This window comes from Telmatherina bonti (assembly GCF_933228915.1).
Source record: "Telmatherina bonti genome assembly, chromosome: 3".
Classification (NCBI taxonomy): domain Eukaryota; kingdom Metazoa; phylum Chordata; class Actinopteri; order Atheriniformes; family Telmatherinidae; genus Telmatherina; species Telmatherina bonti.
In genome coordinates, this window is record NC_136621.1 from 12,048,745 (window position 1) to 12,064,551 (window position 15,807).

Below are 15,807 nucleotides of genomic sequence, written 5' to 3' on the forward strand. Positions count from 1 at the left end.
CAGACCGCGGCTCGGACCACCATTGTTCAGAAGTTCAGTACAGCAAAATGATTTGATAATACAAGTTTGTCATGGCACAAAGCTTTGTCAACATTCCTCTGTAACCAACTGGAATGTAGTCCCTTGATAGGCTTCGCCTGTGGCCTCAGTCTGGAGAGAGTGGTGTATTTTCAATCTGGCCTTTTCTTGTACAATCTTAAAAATTGGGAGGGTCACTTCGAAAAATACAGTAATTTAGACATTGTGTTTGTTTGTTTTTTTTGTTTTGTTTTTTTACATGGACGATTGAATTAAACTATCTTTAGACCATTTTACACACGCAAAGTATGCTGATGTGTCAAGATATGGCAACTTTGAGTGTTGTTGATACACTGGCCCACATCATTGTGGACAGCTTGGTATGCAAACTGAGAACTGGTTTAGAGTTCGGGATCAGAAAAGACTTTGAACCTAAACATACTCCTGGCATAAAGTTATATCAGGGGCAGATGAGACCAATAAACCATCAGCTTTTGTTTTAAATATCTGTTCATGGCATAGACATGCAATGAAATCGCTAATAAATCTTCTGAAATTCTGATTGCATTTCTGCAACCAAGTGGCTGCTTTTAACAAGATTCTTTGCTGTATGTGGTGCAGAAGCTAGTAATGATACATATACGCTGCATACCCTTGCTCAATGGCAGGGGCTTCTAGCTGGGGTCTTTGTGCAGGTTTTTGATGCGTCCTTTCTCCAACACACTTGACTTAAATAAATGCGTCATTGTGCAGAACTTCAGATGGCAAACCGGGCTGTTCGATCCGTTACATTTGAGTCAGGTGTGCTGAAACAGGAAACGCTGAAAACCTGCAGGACAGCAGCCCTCAAGGACCGACTTGGATACCCCGCAATATGGTCAACAGCACAGGCTCCAACAGTCTATACAGGCTTCTCCTCTTTGGGAGGTTCACCATAAAGAAACCCTGAGTTTCTTCCTGTCTGGGTTGTCATGGGTTGTTTGCACCAACACAGTTCCATAGATTTTTAAGATTAATTAATGCAGAATGATTTAGTAGGGAGACATGTTATCATTTCTAGATCAATATTTCATAAAGCGGTCTCGAGACGAGACGAGAGGTATCATTTTGTAGTCCCTCAAATTCTCCGATCGTACGAATTTATCGTGACACTCTAGAAATACAAGAAAATATTACATTTTACCATACATTTCAGAAAGACAACATTATGCTGAGTCACAAGGACAGTTGTCACATCTATCTATCTATCTATCTATCTATCTATCTATCTATCTATCTATCTATCTATCTATCTATCTATCTATCTATCTATCTATCTATCTATCTATCTATCTATCTGTCTGTCTATTAAGCTTCTACCAAACATGTCAAATTGGGAAACGAGCAGTGATAAACACACTTTTCTATTCCCAGCCATTGATTTAATGGTTCGTGTCTTCAGGGAATAAAAAGAAAGAAGCTGGGGCAGTGACCTAACATTGTTGTCTGTACATGTGTCTTGCTTGGGTGGGGCTGCTACAGACAGTATTGAACCAAGCTTGTTTTTAGGAGCTGGGGAATTTCTCTGTTCTTTTATCCTGCGACAACCATAGTTCTTCTGTGTTTTGCCTCACACATACCTTCAGGTCCGCAGTCCATTCCCCAGACAGCTGTGGGAAATGTGGTGAGGCCACTCTGGCTTTGGAGGGCCTCCCGGGAACCACAGGGATAAAATCTTGCCTCTGTCATGTGACACCATCATGTGACTCCAGTGGAACTTGAGCCTTGTTTTCAAAATCAGAATCATAAACAAGGTATTTTATCACACTTGTGTTAAACTTAACATAACACTTCCATTACATTTCTGCCTCAGTTATTGGTGATTTATATCATCTAAAACAAGTTCAGACCTCGCTAAGAGGTGAACATACCTAAATGAGCCTCTGAAAACCACGTGGGTTGCAAGGCTCTCAAGCCTGACTGTTTCCCATCTGAGACGCTCTGCCTGGCAAAGCTTGGGGCTTAGCCACCATTGTTTACTCTTCACGCACAGAGCCCCGCACCTGTTAGAGATTGAGCTGCACATAATCCAGCTGCAAGCCATTTTCATCTAACACCCAAGAAGATAACTACCCCTCAAGCACTAACGATTAGGTTAATTGGTCTTGATGATGGGATGGGACCAAGAAGGATGAGAAGGTAGAAAGTTGTGTGGACAAAAGGCTGGTTTGAATAAAGTCGACTGGAAACAAGGTAATGGACAAAAGCATGAGGTAGTTACATGTTAATGAGGACTGCAATGCCACTGCCCCTCCTCAGGGCAAACATTCCCCCCACCAATCTGGGCACAACAGGAAGCTGCCTTATTGAGAAGGGTTGTGTCTTTTACGTTTTTCATTGTCGCCAGATTGTCCCTCTCTCTTCTCCTTTTGCATTTCACACACAGGAAGTTAAGTCCATTCCCCAAAACCGTGACCCCCCCGCCCCCCGCCAACATCTGTGTTCTTGTTTTTTTTTTTCTGTTCTTCAGCTTTTTTCACCCTCTCTCCCCCTTTCTTGTGGGTTTGTAACTTGGGTGAGGAGGTCGAAGCGCGCGCAGATGGGGGGTGTGCTCATTTCCAGCTTTATGACTAACCACATGTGTTTCTGGATCTTAGTATTTACATGTTTCTCATGGAAAAGAGGGTGGTGGAAGAGGATGCTGGGAAAAGAAAGACAGACATATGGTTCCTGTTTGTTGAATTAAATTCTGAGCCGGACTGTTTCTTTCCTGCAATGAGCAGAAGGAAAAGCGCTCTCCTAATCATCTTCAAACCTGGCTCCTCCCCAGGCACTGTTTAGACTTTTCATTGAAATCAAGAATTTACATAAATATATAAACAAAATGCATTTTGTTTTCGTCTTGATTTTTTTTTTTTTTTTTTTGTTTAAAAGCAGACAGAAACAGGTTTATGCCCCTGAAGGGCATTTACATCATTTCAATTTTATAGTAAATATGTTTGCTAATTAAAAAGTAAAACACATTATCCTTGTTCCACATCTTTAGCTGTTTCTCTTTCTGGCTGGAAGTCAGGGGATCACACTTCCCAGTTGGAACTCTTTCACTTGCCTTGGGCACCTCAAATGCTGGCACTGGTCTTGGCATTTAAAGCTTTCATGAGAACCTGAACCTGGTACTTTGCGCCCCCCACAAATCAGCGGTGGTCGAATAGCCTTGTAGGGATGGGAGGGGGAGTGAGAGTGGAGGCATTCCATTCTACTTCGCACACCTTTGGCTTGTGATCTGCGCAGGATCACACTTTACGTACTGTACACTGTGGAAATATGCACATCTAACTGAAGCAAAAGCTTTGTACCGCAACTTTTATGTAAAGCACTTTAAAAACAACAAAACTGACGATTAAGGGCTACAACATGCTCATGCACTCTAACACACAATTAGTTTAATGTGGAACTCCACCCCTTGAATTAATAAGAAAGGTGTAAGTTTGACAGCAAATTTCCTGTCTTTCATTTTCAGGCTGTAAAATTAAGCTTCAACCTTTCAGTTCACATTTCCTTATTAAACTCCAACCTGTTTTCTGGCCATTTTCCTCGTTCCTTGTCTGGTTTAATATCTCTGTCATCTTAAACTAATTTCAAAACGTGCCATCGTTAAACATCACTAATGCCGGTCACAGCTGTTGTGGCACTTCGTTTCTCTTCTTTACCACCACTTTGGAGTCAGTCTAGCAACTTTGTATTTGAAATGTGAGTAAACCAGTTCTTCTTCTTTCTTTTAGTTTTTAATAAGAACAAAACAAGATTACACGGTCAACTAACTATGTCGCTTCTAACGTCTCTGGCTTCAGTCTGACAAATCAGCAACTTCCCAGTGACGTATGATAACTTAAGAAACAGAAAATTATGCATTTTAGCAAATATAAACTTTCAGAGCTCAAAATCCTTTTGGATATTTTTATCTTTCCTTTACATTAAATTATAATATGTGAAATAATGAATTTGATTCCAACAACGGCCCCTCATAGTATGAGGGGCCGTTTAGGACATTATTCAGAATTAGCCTCCCACAGACACATGTGAAATTTAAATTATTCACACACTATGGTGAAACCTCTCATACACTATACTGAAATATCCTCTCATACACTATACTGAAATATCCTCTCACACATTATACTGAAATATCCTCTCATACACTATACTGAAATATCCTCTCACACATTATACTGAAATATCCTCTCACACACTATACTGAACTATCCTCTCATACACTATACTGAAATATCCTCTCACACACTATACTGAACTATCCTCTCATACACTATACTGAAATATCCTCTCACACATTATACTGAAATATCCTCTCACACATTATACTGAAATATCCTCTCATACACTATACTGAAATATCCTCTCATATACTATACTGAAATATCCTCTCACACAGTATACTGAAATATCCTCTCATACACTATACTGAAATATCCTCTCACACACTATACTGAAATATCCTCTCATACACTATACTGAAATATCCTCTCATACATTATACTGAAATATCCTCTCAAATGATAAACTAAATTCACTGTGTTAATTCTTAAATCAAATTTCAGTACAATGTGTGAGAGGCATTTTACTAGTGTGTGTGAGAGGTAAATTTCACTTGAAAAGGAAGTAACTTCAATTAAAACGGAAGTCACGTAGTAGAAAAAATGAGCGCAATTTCAAAACAAACGCTTTCAGGACATGCTAAATAGCCATCTTGTGTAGCTACTTCCATCCTACCAGCGAGAGAGTTTTATTGCGGCCTCTTGAAATCCAACACAAACCATAAGTGTCTGATTGCACTGGTCACAATGTCCATTTATTTGATTCTTCTTCTTCTCCAAGTTCAGACTCCATGTTTTAAGGTGAGAGGAAATGAAGAAGATATTACAAGTTTTTTTTCTTGTGCTTTACGGTGTATCGAGTCTTTGCAAAATGAAGACATTTTTGGGCAAGAAAGGCTGTATAGATTGCTGGACGACCACACACGGACTCTGTCTACGTTTATTGCAGCCGTGTCCATGTATGACCAGGACCATGGAAATACCAGTAACCTACTAGAATCACTGTATGGATGTTTTAGAAATTTATTGCAAGAATATGATGCCAGGCAGAGATCCACTGATGTAGGTGTCAGTTTGACACCACCAACAACTCAGACTGGAGGTCCTGGTCGACCTCGTTATAGCATCACCGCGGAGCAGATACATCACTGCGTGTCTGTTGGGATGACGTGGCAGGGAATCGCAACATGCTTTGGAATAAATCGGAGAACCCTATACCGGCACAGACAAACTCTGGGACTCCGGCCTTTAACATATGCGGTACTGTCAAATGAAGACCTAGACAGTACTGTGAGTATTATCCTGGAGAACACCCCAAACGCAGGTGAAGCGTACGTTATTGGCAGCCTGAGATCATGTGGATTAAGGGTTCAACGCTGGAGGGTCAGACAGAGTCTGCAAAGAGTGGATCCGATTGGGCGATCATTCAGACGGCGACATGCTATACACAGAAGAGTGTACAGTGTTCAAGCCCCCAACCACTTATAGTAAGCGATGATATTCGAATGACTTCAAATATACATTGTTCATTAACACTAGAAGCGCCAGTGGTTCTCTTTGCATTTAAATTCTATGCGTCTAATATTTCCTGATTCTTATATATATATATATATATATAAGAATCAGGAAATATTAGACGCATAGAATTTAAATTACCATATTCTTAATCATCTAAATTTAGAGATGGTTTTTTATATAACTTAAATTAGTATTACTAATAACTAGATCTGCTGAGAAAATTTTATTGCTTCCAAGGAAAACTAACGTGCTGCTATCAGCTGTGATGTCGCAACGTCAGTGTTGCTAGGCAACCGTATTGCGGTCCTGTCCAGACCATAGACCGTACACGAAGGTTTTCCTTTTATATACAGTCTAGGTCCAGAGAAATGATACTGACAGATGCAACTTAGTGGATTTGATTCAGCTAGTGATTTTACATTGAGAAAAATCAGGAAATTGAAAAATTTAACCAAACTGATTTCGACTTCAATTTATAATGTGCTTGTGTTTGAATGTTTTTGTTTTTGTTTTTTTGTTTTTTTTTTAGCAATTTAGTGACTCATTTTGTGCAAAAATAATTTTTTGAAATATTAGCCCGAAATAATTTCAAAGTCTCAGGACTTAATTGGTGGGTTTTGGCTTTTGTATATGCCTGAGTCATAAAATGGCTGGAAAGGCAACATTTACTATTTAAATATAATTTTTATTTGTTATGCTGTATTCATGGAGTGAAAATTATTCTCTGGCAGTTAAAATGTTAGTAAAGTAAAGAAAAGCATATTAATATTATGCGCAAATTCTCAGTTTCAACAGTATTGTTAAAATGATAAATTATGAGATACATGATAATACAAACTGATTTTGATTTCTTTCTTCCAACAGGCACTTTGATGGGAACCACAAGCTCGTCAGATGGAGGATAGTTTTTCACGGTTGCATCGATGGCTTCAGTCGTACAATAATATATCTGAGGTGCCTTTCAAACAACAGAGCCACAAGTGTCTTGACATTATTTTTACAGGGAGTACAGACATTTGGTTTACCCTTAAGAGTCAGATGTGACCATGGTATGGAGAATATTCAAGTTGCTCATTTTATGTTGCAAAGAAGGGGACTGAACAGTGTTATTACCGGTGTTTCGGTACACAATCAAAGAATAGAAAGACTATGGTCAGAACTCAATAGAGTTGTGTCTAGACAATTTATAAACATTTTTAACTTCATGGAGGAAGAAGGCATTTTAGATTCCTTGAATGAACTACACCTTTTTTGTTTGCATTATGTTTATTTACCCAGAATTGAGCGTGCAGTAACAGAATTTGTAAACTCGTGGAACAACCATGGCCTGTCCACACAAGGTTGGCAGACTCCTCTGCAGCTGTGGCATACAGGTGTCATTAACAGGATCGGAATTCATCCAATCATAAACGATGTTCTTCAAGATAATAACTATGGTATTGATGAAGAAGGCCCATTACCACAACTACAAACCAATAACAATGTCATAATTCCTGACATTGACATAAACATTAATGAAACCACAATGAACATTATCCAGCAAGTTAATCCACTTGAAAATGATGGTAACTGTGGAATAGATGTATTTTTGTCACTTTTGCACTTTTGCAGTAGATAACGGATCTATGGGAAATTTCTTTCAAAGTGTGGTTTTCTCTTTTTTAACATTTAAATAAACTTATTTCTTTTCTTGTTTTTTAAAAGTAATTTTTCTTTTCAAAGAAAAGTCAAAAGTACACAAAGGATGAACAATGAAAATCACTGAGGAATGACTGGGAAATGCAGACAGTCTAATAAAAAAAAACAAAACAAAGTATACCATTGAGATTCATGACAGGGCCCCATCTTCCTAATATGTCTTAAGTATTATAGTTATAATAGTATAACTATTCAAATAACTGTAACCTTAGACAAGTAAATGCATGAAACAAAACCATAGAAGTTTTAAGTTTATGTTCCATGAACAACCAAATATGTTCATGCTCTGCCAAAGCCATATGTGTTTCCTAATGCAAAGTCAAACTTTTCCTTGAACAGCTGGTATGACACATGTAGTGGCAACTTAATGCAGTTAACACACGTGTTTGCAATCGGGAACATTGGTGTGTAGAAGAAGTCATCATCGCCACAATGAATGAACTGAACAGAAGGTGTTGGTGAAAAGCCAATAGGTGGTACCATTGATGCACCAGTTGCAAAGGCCAGTATCTTCTCCAGTTTTGACTGTCCTTCTTCATCTTGTACAAAAACAGAAAATAAACATGATTAACAGTTTGTCTACAAACTCATTTCAGTATTTCTTAAAACAAAGCTTTAAACATTCAGTGATTTGGGGTGATAAAGATATAATTTTGTGTTTAAAAATCCAACGGTGACAAGGTGACATTGTGGCAGGAGTACAGTGACAAGTTTGCCAGCAGTAGTACATTATTAATAGTAATCCACAAAAGTGTATGATATTGGCTTAATACAACATTTATTATCTTTCACATATTTTTTAACAGTTCTTTGCTAATGAAGGGGCAAAGCCAATACTTTAAGCCACTGGAATGTTTAAGATCCAGAAGTTTTTCCTGATATGCTTATACCTGGTATAGATACTGTAATAAACTGTCCAGACGCTGCCAGTTGCAGTTAAAAGCCAATTTTTTTCCAGTTTGTTTTCCTACATATCAGTAAACAAACTGCATTCTGCGTGTTGACAGCATGTACCAAGCAAAGCAGTCAAAATGGAATGTTTCTTCTGGCCTAACCCACACCTGTGATCCCACACACAATTTCCTGTTATACATAGACTTGCATCACATGACCCTTACAGCTAAATTAATCAGCCTGTAAAATACAACTCACACTCCATACTTTTAAAATTAGATTATAATTAAAAATGTAATACTTGTTTTCAGCACCAAGAGGATTTTATAATACAGCCTGCATTTCACTTGTTGATGTCAAGACAGTCAATTAAAAAAAATGTGAGCATTCTCACAATAAAAAAGTGCAAAGTTAGATTTAAAGATTGTATTTAGGGAGTGACTCTAAAAGGAAACCTAACAAGCCCCAAATGAATACTTTAATTTAATGCCTGGTTATTAGATGGCCAACCCAATAGGATATTTTAAGGTATTTAACATTGCTGATTGGTTGTCCAATGGTTATATTTTCCAACATACCAAATTCAGGACCAACAAAGTAAAAGAAACACATTAAGTCATTTATTACAGAACTGTTTAATACCTTGTGCATCCTGGAGATAGTCTCTCCAGAATGTAACAACTAGCTCCTCAGCAGCTCTCTTGTTGCTACCTTCTGGAGACAGAAGAATGCTGAAAAGGTCATCAATCTGGTCAGCAGTCAGAGTGTTGGGTTCATAGCAGAACAAGGGGCGAAAGCTGTCTGGATGGCTTCGGAGTTTCTCCAATATCCCAAGTGTTTTCAGTCCTTCACAGAATCCGTTGCAATAATGTGTAATTAGAGGTATTACTGCGGCAATAAGGAAAAAAAGGTTATATGTCTTTAAGATAATGTAAATAACCATGAACCAGGTACAATTCTGATCACTATTCTGAGTAACCTGACAGTACTGAATACCTCAGAAATGGACCTTGAACCCTGTGGATGACCTGAAACATGACTATGTCATGTACCAGCAGATCCCTGTCTCTTATTGAATGCATAGGTCTTAGGCATCCTGCATTGGCCAAGTAGTCAAACAGAGGTGCCCTTGACTTCTCAAGTTCTTCAAGAGTTGCACTTTCAGACACCTGGCATCACAAGGAGTAGGGACTTGTTATATAGGCTATTTGTTAGTGAGATGCCATGTACTGCAGCCACATACAAAATCTGTTATACACAAATTAACCCCAAACATATAAATATTTTTAACGTTTAAAAATGCAATTTAAAAAATGGAAAAATGTGTTTTTCTGACACCACTACAACACAATGGCATCGAAGAACTGCAAGAAACAATTTTTAATTCCCACTTAATAAGTTACGCCTGTAGAATAAAATGTTAGGATACTGAATGAAATCAGAATCAGAATCTGATTTAATGTCATTAAGCCAGCTTCCCAGCACAACAAAATTGTTCCTGTACAGCAGACTGAGGTAGCAGCCCCAGAATGGTGGACCTTTTTCCAGGGAGCATTGTACCATTTTTATATTACTCAGTTGCATTTTTGTTGTTGTTGTCTTAGTCTCACCTAGGGAGGATATACATGACAAGGACAGCATGCACAGTAACCATCACTGGGAGACTGTATTGTGTTTATAAAATTTGTTTAAAGAATATGTGTACAATTCAAATGTTTCTACAATTAAAATAGCATCATCTTTATTTAAATATTCAGTATTTTTCTGATTTTATATGAATAAAATGACTATGCAATTCAATTTCTAAATCGTGTCGGAAAAAAACAAATAAAAAAGTCGTTCTACAGCAACATAATTAACTAAACAGAGTACACTGGGTATCCTTAATGTAATGTCCATTTCAAAAATGTAGTTCTGCCAAGAATTTTGCTTTCACCGTGTTATATCTGCAAATTTTAATAAAGGTAACAATATTGTGTTTTCATTGCAGATGCTACAGTACGTGGCTGGGACAATCTAAAGAGCTGTGTAAAGAGGTGGCTCTACTGCTGTTGATGCTCCATTTAAAATGAATGGGCAAAACAGCATCTAAATGTTGCATATATTATACATCTCCCAGTATTGTATATCTACTCACATATGGTAGAATTATTATCCTTATGATAATTTTTCAAGAAACTTTAACATTGTAAAATATAAATTACAGCACAGCAATTACAAAAAAAGATATGAGGTAGCCAATTAATGTAAGTCATTTTTCAATAGTAATTCTGGATTCAACTAATAGTCCATTTAAATAAAGAGAGAGAGGGAGAAAATGGTAGCATGCCTTGCAGTGTATTAACCAATAATCAATGTAATTTAACAGAAGAAAGCAACCAAAACTGACCTTTTGAACTTTTTCCAAGAGTTCATTGTCAGCTATATCTTCTAGGACAGGCTTTGCAGTGCCATTAGCCAGAAGAGAAAACATCACTGGTGAGAGGAAGTTGGGTGCTGGACCGCCATGTACCAAGCTCACTGAAATGGCTCTGCCAGCAATATAGTACCAATCCTCTCTGAGAGCTGCAAAACAATGTAATAATATTGATAAAGACACAACAACTGACAACTATATTAATACTGCAATTTCAATGTGTTATCAAATGTTAGTAAAATCTTTTCAACAGTCAAGAACAGTAAAAACAAAAACAAAAACAAAAAAAAACCCAACAAAAACCATACATTACCTGTGCTACAAAGAGCCAAATTTTTGCTGGTTTCCTTTCCCTCAAACATGGGTGATTTTGAAATGGTCTCCATCAGTAGTCTCAAGAATTCTCTCCTTGGCCCTCCTAAATCAACTCCCTCCTCACTTTTTCCCATGTCATCTGAGAATTTTACATAGATCATCGATTGAGGGTCATAAGATACCCGGCGGAAGCCCCGTACAGCTTCTTCCCAGACAGCAGAACGATTTATATTAAACCTGCACTGCTGATTTGGCTTTATGTTGCTGGAAAGTTCCATAAGTATCTCTTGAACTGGAATCTTTTCTGCACTGCATTTGTTTAAAAAGAATTGAAGAGGGAAAAAAAAGAACAAAATAAGAAAGAGGATTCAGAAAAATGGCGCAAAAAAATACTTTTAAAAAAACCAAAAAAAAACTCTTGAATTTTTGCAATGATTATTATCTGTTAACCCAAATTGTGTCATGTTAACAAAAAGATCAGGAGTCAGTATAGTGATGAAAGTTAGACAAATTCTGGCTCTTTTAGGATTACCTGCTTGAATCAGCATCCAAGTCATGAAATTACCCTGTGAAACATGAGCCTTCTTATCTTTCTATCAGCAGTTTGTTAAGGGAGTTGTGGAGTTTAATATGAAAAGCAACATAAGTAAACTTTGAACAACAAATATAACAGAATGATATGAAGCAGTCAGGTATTAAGGTAAATCTGGTTTGAGTGCAAAACAATAACCAATTAAGTAAAGAACATATGTGACATAACCACGAAAATTATACCAAGCAAAAAGATGCAGAGATGAATAGGTAATACTTTTTGGTTGACCAATTGGAAATGTGAAACAGTAAAACAACTGAACGGCTATCAATAATAAATTTAAAATAAAAATATATGTCTGTGGTCATATCCTGTATGACAAATTACACAGTATAATTGGTAATCTTATTAGTCATTATTTGCCTGGAAAAATATTGTCATTTGATCCTCTAAGCATGACCACTGTTGAGCAGGTTACATCTGTGTGCCACCATAATGATCATTCTCAGCTGAAAAAATACTAGTCTGGTAATACTGGGAAACTTCAGCTAGATTCAGTCTGTTTTTACAGAGCAATAATAGCAATGTGATTACACAGAGAAAAAAAATTGTCATCAAGAATTTTCTATTCATGTACCTTACATTTTATGAAAGGGTTACTCACTTTTGACTCTCCAAACTGGTGATAATAGCTAGATTGAGGTCTTCATCCTCAGAAAAGTCATCGGAAAGAGTAGCTGTAAGTGTTAAATATGAAGAATAGTCTACATCAGCTCTCTGAGTGCCTGGGACTGCACCGCCATTAGTTTTTGCATGGTTCCTTTCACTGTGGCTACTTGTGCTGGCAATGTCATCTTTACTTGCATGGTTACCTCCATCATCAGGAACACTTGTGCCTGCACTGTGGCCATGGTTGTTTATGTCATTGCCACAACTGTCAGAGTTTTCATCATTTAACTCCATTACTTTTTGTCTTTTAACAGCAGTGGGGTCAGTTCCATACTCATCATTATAGCTGTTTGTGATGCCAGGATTACCATCTTCACTTTGACTTCTTAACCGTGCAACAGCTCTTGTGGTTATGCGGCTCGTTGTGCCCGTGTGGTTCTGTGGAGCATCCACTTCAAAAAGGTCATCATTACTATCATTAGCAGTTGTGCCAAAACTTGAGTTTGAATCAGGAGGAATATGAGAAGACTCTTCTTCTTCAGTTGTAGTCTTTTAAAGAGAAATAAAGAATATAAAAAATGTATAACAACCAAAATTACTCTAAACAAACATGTGAAAAGAAATACTTATTGATGAAAGGAGTAAATTGTCAATCATCTTTGCTCTGACTGCAATGAAAACTTCAATTCAAAATCATTCCTATTACTTAATTTTTGCGTTGTACTGCTACATCACTGTACAAGAATTCTTACTGTGTAATAGGTGTGTTGTACTGTCACATAGCAGTACAAAACACATATTAAAAAACAGGAATGATCTTTGTCTTCCGAATTGTCCTATAGTCATTAAAAGTATGTTAATATGCTCATCAAATGTACACTGGATACACAATATGAAGATAATTTCTAGAAAGTACAATGTTTTAAGCATAATTATTTAGTAAAGAGAATAAAGTTGCTTACTAGAAGTGTTTTTGATGGTCTCACATACAGGGCTTTTGTTTTATAAACTTTATGTAATAAAGTTCAGTTCCTGGTTCTCCTGGATCTTAGGGGACACCAGTTTATTTCCACAAGCCATAAGAAACTGGAGGCTACAAAGAATGGATATGAATCAGCAATGTTGTTATGAATTGTAAAGAAGCCAACATGCTTCGATTTCTTTAAAGTGGTTTTCGGGGTGAACTGTACATTTGATCAAAAAATACACCAGTATGTTGCAGTACGTTTGATTTTGTCAGAGAAAAATAGACCATTAGCCTACCTAACATCTTCTGGAATGTGGTCTCCAAAGCCTTCCCTGATGCATTTTAATACAGTTTGGTGGTCCCAAGCTTTACTGAATTCAAAAGCACTAAGAATGTGCCCGTGTGTGTGCAACCATTGTTTTGGACCTTGTTTGCAAACAATGTCCCATGTTGGATTTGGCAGTAGTATGATGTCCTTGTTATAGTGATTATGCTGCTGATCCCTGGCTCTGAAACACATGAAAACAACCCATTCATGTTAAGTCAAGGACAACATTAACAGAATGTCAAACAAAACTCACAACATTTAGGGTGCAACCCGATAGTTAAAAACTTTTACTGCATGGCCATGAACAAAGCTTAGACACAAGGCAAGTTACTGAAAAAACTGTACGGTTTTACATATGTAATTATATATATTTTGGGTAACAATACTATTCCTAATATTATAATGTGTCTAAGTACTAACAATAACGCACCAAAAGCAACACCACAGTTCTATTTAAATGGGGTGGTTTATAGTTTCCCTGTCTAGATGTTAAAATTAATATTTACCTTTTTCTCCTCATGCCTGATGACCATTTAGTGAAGCACTGCTGAGCTTGATACCGAGGTGCACATTCTCTCCTCAATGGAACTGGACCTGAAGAGGCGGCTATTAAACTGCTTTGTTGGCGGGATGGAAACAGCGACGTTAGATGGCTAGTTAGCGTGTCCTCATTCCGAGTTGCTGTCGGTTGTCCGGCTGCTGTGGCGTTAGACAGAGTTCTGATACTCTCTGCTGAAGCCAGTAAAGTATTCAGTAAGGCCGCTGCCTCACTAAGATTGTTGGCAGGTTGCTGAACAGACATCTGACGAGCATTTGCGTTTTCTCTACTTACTCGCTTACCACTTCTTCTTCGACGGTTTGTTTTGAAATTGCGCTAATTTTTCTACTACGTGACTTCCGTTTCAACTGAAATAACTTCCTTTTCAAGTGAAATTTACCTCTCACACACACTAGTAAAATGCCTCTCACACATTGTACTGAAATTTGATTTAAGAATTAACACAGTGAATTTAGTTTATCATATGAGAGGATATTTCAGTATAGTGTGTGAGAGGATTATTCAGTATAGTGTGTGTGAGAGGATATTTCAGTATAATGTGTATGAGAGGATATTTCAGTATAATGTGTGTGAGAGGATATTTCAGTATAGTGTATGAGAGGATATTTCAGTATAGTGTGTGTGAGAGGATATTTCAGTATAATGTGTGTGAGAGGATATTTCAGTATAATGTGTGTGAGAGGATATTTCAGTATAGTGTATGAGAGGATATTTCAGTATAATGTGTGTGAGAGGATATTTCAGTATAGTGTATGAGAGGTTTCACCATAGTGTGTGAATGATTTAAATTTCACATGTGTCTGTGGGAGGCTAATTCTGAATAATGTCCTAAACGGCCCCTCATACATTTTTGACAACCAACTTAACTTGTGAGTCAAAACCTGTTGAAAACGTTGAAAACGGCATCCTCCAAACTTTTCTTTTCCTGAAGTTCTGGCTGAGGACACAAATATTGTTAGCGCTGCTCTCTGCCATTTCCTATTACAATCTAAGCCCCAGCACTTGGAGCACGACTGGTCCGGTGTCTTCACGATCTCGTTGAAGCAAATTAAAAAAAACTTTGAGTGGCAGTGACTGCTTTGTAAACTCCTCCATCGTCCAGAAGAACAGACTAGAAGCTTGGTCCTAACGCAGCATTCAGCTTTAAGCTGCAGTCAGAGCAGGAGGTGATCACTCCTGTCCCATGGCCAGTCTGGTCCTGCACTGGTTTACTCCGAATGAAGACTGTGGACGAAAGCATGTGAAAAGTTATAAGTACTGTAACATGTTGTAATTGGAGAACAGCTGGAGCTGTTAGTTTATAAAATAACATTTAGGTCTGTTCAGTTTTAAATATTTTCTATTTCTTTTTTTTTTTAACTGTTTTAAATTAAATGCATTTTTCCAGATATTCATTGATATTCATTGATACAATATTACTGCCTATGTCAATTGTTTTAGTCATCCATTAATATTCATTAAAAAACAAATAATTGCCTCATGGGGCAAATTTTGTCATGCAATGAAAATGCGATGAATCATGATTAATTAAATAGAAAACCTGTAATTATTTATCTTATTTTTAATCGAGTCACAACCTGGTTTAGACAGATTATTATTTACTCCCGAACTCAGAAAGCAGCCTGCTGTCTGGTCACATGATCATGTTTGGCTGCACATGCAAAGTAGTGTATAGGCTAAAGAGGAAAGTGGAACACCATGAATTTTAATCTCTTCTTTAATATTATACCTTCTAGTTATTAAACCAAACTGCCATCTGCAGTGTCATTTTTTAAGATGGTGTGCACTGAAAGATAAAGTGG

At 37.3% G+C, this 15,807-nt stretch overlaps 1 protein-coding gene across 1 annotated transcript in view; it reads right to left on the reverse strand.

Moving 5' to 3' along the window:
• Positions 1-3,191: 3,191 nt before the first annotated feature.
• Positions 3,192-15,807, reverse strand: part of LOC306772668 (uncharacterized protein) — a gene marked incomplete at both ends in the record, with an annotated part of 83,615 nt that continues 70,999 nt past the window's right edge. Inside the window, 4 exons of the mRNA XM_079262268.1 lie at positions 3,192-3,280; positions 8,862-9,107; positions 9,229-9,388; positions 10,609-10,784. Of these exons, the coding sequence (XP_079118394.1) occupies positions 3,192-3,280; positions 8,862-9,107; positions 9,229-9,388; positions 10,609-10,784 (671 nt within the window). The remainder of the gene's footprint in view (positions 3,281-8,861; positions 9,108-9,228; positions 9,389-10,608; positions 10,785-15,807) is intronic.